The sequence below is a fragment of the Nicotiana attenuata genome, chromosome 3, assembly GCF_001879085.1.
Source record: "Nicotiana attenuata strain UT chromosome 3, NIATTr2, whole genome shotgun sequence".
NCBI classification, from domain to species: domain Eukaryota; kingdom Viridiplantae; phylum Streptophyta; class Magnoliopsida; order Solanales; family Solanaceae; genus Nicotiana; species Nicotiana attenuata.
Window position 1 is genome coordinate 39,300,519 of NC_031991.1, and position 6,042 is coordinate 39,306,560.

Below are 6,042 nucleotides of genomic sequence, written 5' to 3' on the forward strand. Positions count from 1 at the left end.
GTAATATAATTTATAACTTATGTTTTTTACAATAATAGTTCCCGTATCCGCTTGTTATATCATGCAATTATTATTTAGAAGAAAATGAATTTTAGATATCTTAATGGGCATAGATTTTTGTCTTCTTTTGGGACACAGAATAATAAAAATATCTTCCAAGATTTTTAATTTAGTGGTGGATATTGCAACTACTTTTCTTTCTCTTTTTCTTTTTCATTAGTTTTCATATGTAGGATTTTTGTAGCTACAGTACTACATGCCCGTTTGGACATAAAATTTGATGGAAGATTTTTCCAAAAAAAATTTCACTTTTTTCGAAATCTGTATTTGTTCATAAAATTTTCATTTTTCACTTGAAAATGCATTTTGGAAATTTCGAAAATTTGAAAAAGTGCAAATAACTATTTATCAAATTTTTCATTCAAAACTTCAAAAACAAAGCAAACTGAAATTTATGTCCAAACACAACTCTACATTTTAAAAAAGTGCACGCCCGCCAAGCAACTTTATCCAATCAGAGAATCTTAACCTTTCCTTCAGAATTGGGACACCTGTTGGCTAGGGATTAGTGTAACCTCAATTGACCTAAAATAATGTGGATCAATCTGTGCCAGAAATTAAGGACAAGCTTCTTTCATGATCACCATTGAAAACTTTACCATTATAAAAAAGGGAAGATTAAAATATATTGGTTTCTTTTGTAATACATTTATGTAAGATAAATATTTTTTGCCAAAATATTTCATCCCTTATCTAATACAGTCAACCCTCTATATAACAAACTCGTTCGTTTCGATATTTTTTGCTTTAATAGTGAATGACTGTTATACACCTATAACAACATTTGACATTTAAATATTTTTTGGATGTTATAGATAAAAATTATCCAAACTCTAAGGCAGACATTTAAAAACTACCTAAAAAATAAATTTTTTCAAGATTGATGGAAGAACTTTGTAATTGTAGCTTGTTTTATAGATTTTATTCTCTTACTAGCGATATAACGTTTGAATTGGCGAAAATTCGTGTCCAAATTTTTAGCAAAAAGGTATCCAAAAGCTTTCTCTTGAAGACAATTTAAGAGCTTAACAGTTAAAATTTCTATCTAAATATTTTTTTAGTTTATAAAGCAGTTCTGCTATAAATATAGTTGTTGTCGTTTTAAGTAAAATGTTGTTATAGAGAGGTAAAATATAATTTTAAAAATTGGTTCTAAAGAAAACAATATTTTTATAATAAATAACTGTTATATAACAATGTTATTATAGAGAGGTTTGAATTTATACATATAATTCATAATAATTTTTTTCTGTTTACTTGAAATCTTTCGTGAGGCAATGATCTATATTCACTTAATTCTATATTGTAAAGGGAGACAAAACTGTCACCAACTTTCTTCTTCCCTTGCTCTAACTGAATTCCTTCTTTTCTTTAAGTTAGTTAAAATGACATAAATGTCCAATTAGAGAATTAATTAAGGATTCTACTCAAATCATTAATGTATTATTCTTCATTAGTTGGGGCATAAAAGGAAAGAAAATTATGTTGGACTATTTGTTTGGAGAACTAGCACAAGAAGCTATTTTCAGAGGAAATTTTTGGTATGAGAATATGAATGTGTTTTCTTGGAAAACTTTATGAGCTGAACTAGAAAGAAATACAACGTTTTTGCTTAAATTGATAATTGAAAAGTTAGGGGAATTGTTGTATGATTTGATTTGGGAATAGGGAAGGGAACGTACAAAAATATCTGTTTGCTTGCTTGGTCTAAGAAAGGAAAAAGGAAAAAGGAAAAAGATAGATATTTGGCAATTAAGTATCTTTTCTTCTATTTCTCCAACCCCAACTTGTACTTTTTTCTTATTTCCTTTACTTGGTGGAAATTAGAGAAAGTGATAGATCAGCAGACAGCTTTAAAATTCAGCCTCCCTTTGTTTGGTTTGAGTAGAAAATTAGGAGAGAAAATAAGGAAAATAAACAACTCTCCTTTTGGACCAGAAAGAAAATAAAAAAAGTTATTCAATTTCCATCCAAACCAATAAATAAAAGATAATAACCTTCTTCATTCGTTGTCTCTAGTTTTCTCATTGTTTCCTAGTTCTCAACTTCCAAATTTGGAGATTTCAAACTATTAATTTTCACGTAACATGTGTAGGTGAGGGGCTTGAGCTATTTATATTATATATATATATATATATATATATATATATATATATATATATATATATATATATATATATAGTAAAAATAAATTTATAAAATATGTATTTTTACTAAATTTTATCTCATTATTCCCAACAGCATCAATAATCATCAAGTGCGTCAAGCCGATTTTGAACATGATTTCAATCATGAAGTGCTTGAGTTATTTGTGTTTATACAGTGAAGTGTGATAATTTAAATATCTAGCATGTGTCCATTAATATTGAGGGTTCTTTCTACTACAAGTGGATGAGATTTATTGCCCATTACTGTTGTTGTAGAACCCAAACACTATTCTCAGATGTCATTATCTCGTTTGCGGAAGAAAAATAAAATAAATAAAACACATAAGTTACCCCTTAAAGTATTTGACCAAATTCCTGTTATGTAATTTTTTGCGGACGAAAATCACCGTATATATTTAACCTTTCCAAAGTGTGCCTAAGACACACCACTTTTTATTGACCAGTTTTTCAAAATATGTGTCATATCACCAGGAACGGCTCAAACACATGCGGGGTAGCCAAAGTTTAATAAGAGGCCTATATTTTTTAAAAGAAAGTTATAAGATATGTTTTTATTTGAAGTCTAGTTTTCTAACTTTTTGAGACACAAAATTGTTAATAATCTTTTTTATAATCGATTTTTTCTAATAATTTTTTTTCATTGATAATATAGCGTACTTAGTCTTTCTTGAGATATTGTTGATCTTAGACAAGATTTTAAAGAGCAATCGAGGTATAGAACTATTGGATCCAAGTTTCCGACCAAGTTGAATTTCTTACTTCCACATACTCCTTATAACGCCCACGCAGAGTGACTTCAAAAAGAAGATGCTTAGCCCTTAAAATGCATTGCGAAGAGAGATCGAAGCTAAAGATTTTCTGACGCAGTACGGGCACAGGATGGAAAAGACAATAAAGGAATCAACCCACCGAATGGGCATACCTCTCTTCAATATTGTTAGGATGGGAGGGAGTAGGTCTTGCTTCATATTTATACACCTATAACTCCAATACTGACTCTAAGAACCTGTTTGGCCAAGCTTCTCAGAGGCCAAAAGTACTTTTTTTGGTCAAAAAATTACTTTTGGAAAAATTTAATGTGTTTCGCCAAAATAAAAAAGTACTTTTGGCGAACAGCAAAAGCAGTTTTTCTGCTTTTGGGAAGAAGCAAAAAATTCTAGCTTACTACCATCAGATACATGAATCATGTAAACTTTTCAAATTCGTTTTTTGTCTTTTCATTGGTTTTTGCTTCTTTCGCTTGAATAGTTCTTTTTCTTTTCTTTTTCTTTTAAATTTCTACCATTATTTTAAAAGTTAAGATATCAAATACTTGAATCATCTTGTAACTTTTCAAATTCTTTTTTGACTTTTCTTGTTTTTGATGTTTTCTTTGACTAATCTTTTTTTTTTTTATTCTCTAAATTAATAAATCTCCTAGAATTCTCCCACTAACTTTAATAGATTCATCTCCTTGAATACTTTATGGAAAATGAAAAGTCCTATCTATTACTATAAATAGACTTCTTCTCCCTTTTTCTTGTGCAGATTCTTCTTCTTTGTCTCATATTCCTCTTTAAAATAACAAACTAACAACCAGTACAACTATTTTTTCATAAGGTATATTTTTTTTGTAGTGTGCCAATTCATTATACGCAATAGCTAGTATGTACTTTTATTTTTATTCTTTTTTAACGTGCTTGCATGTACCAATGACACTGATTTCTAATAATATGAGTGCTTTATAGTTGAAATTTTTTCCCTTGACACTCATATTTTTAGTATCTTTCTCTTTTTTTTTTTTTGATTTAGTTCTCTATTTGTTTAATATTTTTATTAACCACATGTTCAATATTATTATTAACCACATGTTCTTAATGAAAAAGAAAATGAGTAAGAAAATGACACTGGATAACAACTCTAAGAAGGATAAATGTGATGCAGAAACTACAAAACTATTTTTAAATATATGTGTGGAAGAAATTTTAGCAGGAAATCATCCTGGAACTAGATTAGGATGGTCTAATCTGGTGCAAAAGTTTAATGACAAAACCGGAAGAAACTATGATAAAGTTAAGTTGAAGAACAAATGGAACAACCTCAAAGGTACATGGAAAGAATGGGATACTTTAGTTGGAAAAGAGACTGGTTTAGGATGGGATCCAGGTAAAAAAAGCGAGTGCAGATTGGTGGGATAGGAAAATAAAAGTACTTGTAATTCTACTACTTAAAATTCAATTAACATAATTTTATTTATTTATTTAGCTTTGGTATTTTAAATTCTCTTGTTCTTCTTCACATTTGTAGGAGAATCCAAATGTAGAGAAATTTAGAGAGAAAGGTTTACAACATCGACAACTGATGGAGTATTATTTTAAGGATGTTGTTGCAACCGGTGAACATACGTGAGCACCGTCATCTAGAGTGTTACCAGATGGTATACAAGGAAGCAGTTGGTTTCAACCAGAACAACCATTTGAGTTTGGAGCTCCTGTAGACAATGAAAAGTTTGTGAATATTGATGGCATAGAAAAGAATACCGAAAAGGGATTCGAACAAACTAATCCAGAAGAATGGAATGTGATTGAAAAAGTGCATGGTAGTGAGAGTGGTGAGAGAAGAAAAAGAAAATCATCAACTACTATAAATGAAAAGGAGAAAAATAAATTCAATACCAGTCTAAGAATTACATCATCAATATAGAAAATTGCTGAAGCCATACAATCACGCTCTTCAATGAATATGGGGTCAAAAGACTCTTCACATAGTATTAAGTATGTAATGGATGTTGTTCGGAATTTACCCGGTATGATTGTTGGTAGCAATTTATGGTGGAAAATAAGTGTGCTACTAGTCAAGAAACCAATGAGAGAAATGTCTTAGCACAAGAAGATCCAGAGTTACAATTGCAGTGGTTGAAAAAGATGCCTAAGCTTCAAAAAGAATAAATTTAATGATATTACCTATTATTTGTCACAACCCGAATTTCTCACCGTCGGGACCATGATGGCGCCTAACATTGTACTCGCTAGGCAAGCCAACGTTACATAATATTTCATCTTTTTCCTTTATCTTTTAACAATTAAAACTTAACAAAAGTAAATCAGCGGAAATAAATGCGAAGAACACAGGTTAAAAGATTATCTTTATACTAATAACAAAACCGTTATAAATTCCACCCAGAATTGGTGTCACAACTCACAAACAGTATACGAATACTACAAATAATGGTCTGAACGAACAATTTACATTTGCCTCGGAAGTAGATAAAACAAAAATGAAATAGGATAGAAGGGGACACCAGGGCCTGCGGACTCCTGCAGGACTACCTTGGGTCTCCAGGAAGCAGTGATAGCAACCAACCTCACGATCAGCCACTAGCTTCAAAATCTGCACAGAAAGTGCAGAGTGCAGTATCAGTACAACCGATCCCATGTACTGGTAAGTGCCGAGCCTAACCTCGGCGAAGTAGTGACGAGGCTACGACGGAGCATACCATATATACAACCTGCAACAGTTTATACTAAACAAAAAGGAAATACAGAATGTAATAAAGCAATAACTGGCATTAAATAAATTCAGAACCCAGTTGTTCTACTAGTATTTAGCTATTAAGGGAGTTCCAATCATCACAGTAATAGACCTCAACAGAAATGAATACATAATAACAACTGATGCGGCGCGCATCCCGATCCCAACATATAAACAACAACAGTATCAATATTCACCCTTATTACTCCTTGTTGGGGCGTGCAACCCGATCCCACCTGTCCACCCTTACTACTCCTCAATACATATCACCCTTATTCCTCATGTTGCGGCGCGCAACCCGATC

At 31.3% G+C, this 6,042-nt stretch overlaps 1 protein-coding gene across 1 annotated transcript; it reads left to right on the top strand.

Annotated features, from left to right (window-relative positions):
- On the top strand, positions 4,109–4,616 carry LOC109224290 (L10-interacting MYB domain-containing protein-like). The gene is made up of 2 exons (XM_019388879.1): positions 4,109–4,396; positions 4,515–4,616. The coding sequence occupies exons 1-2, from the start codon at positions 4,109–4,111 to the stop codon at positions 4,614–4,616; spliced, it is 390 nt and encodes a 129-aa protein (XP_019244424.1).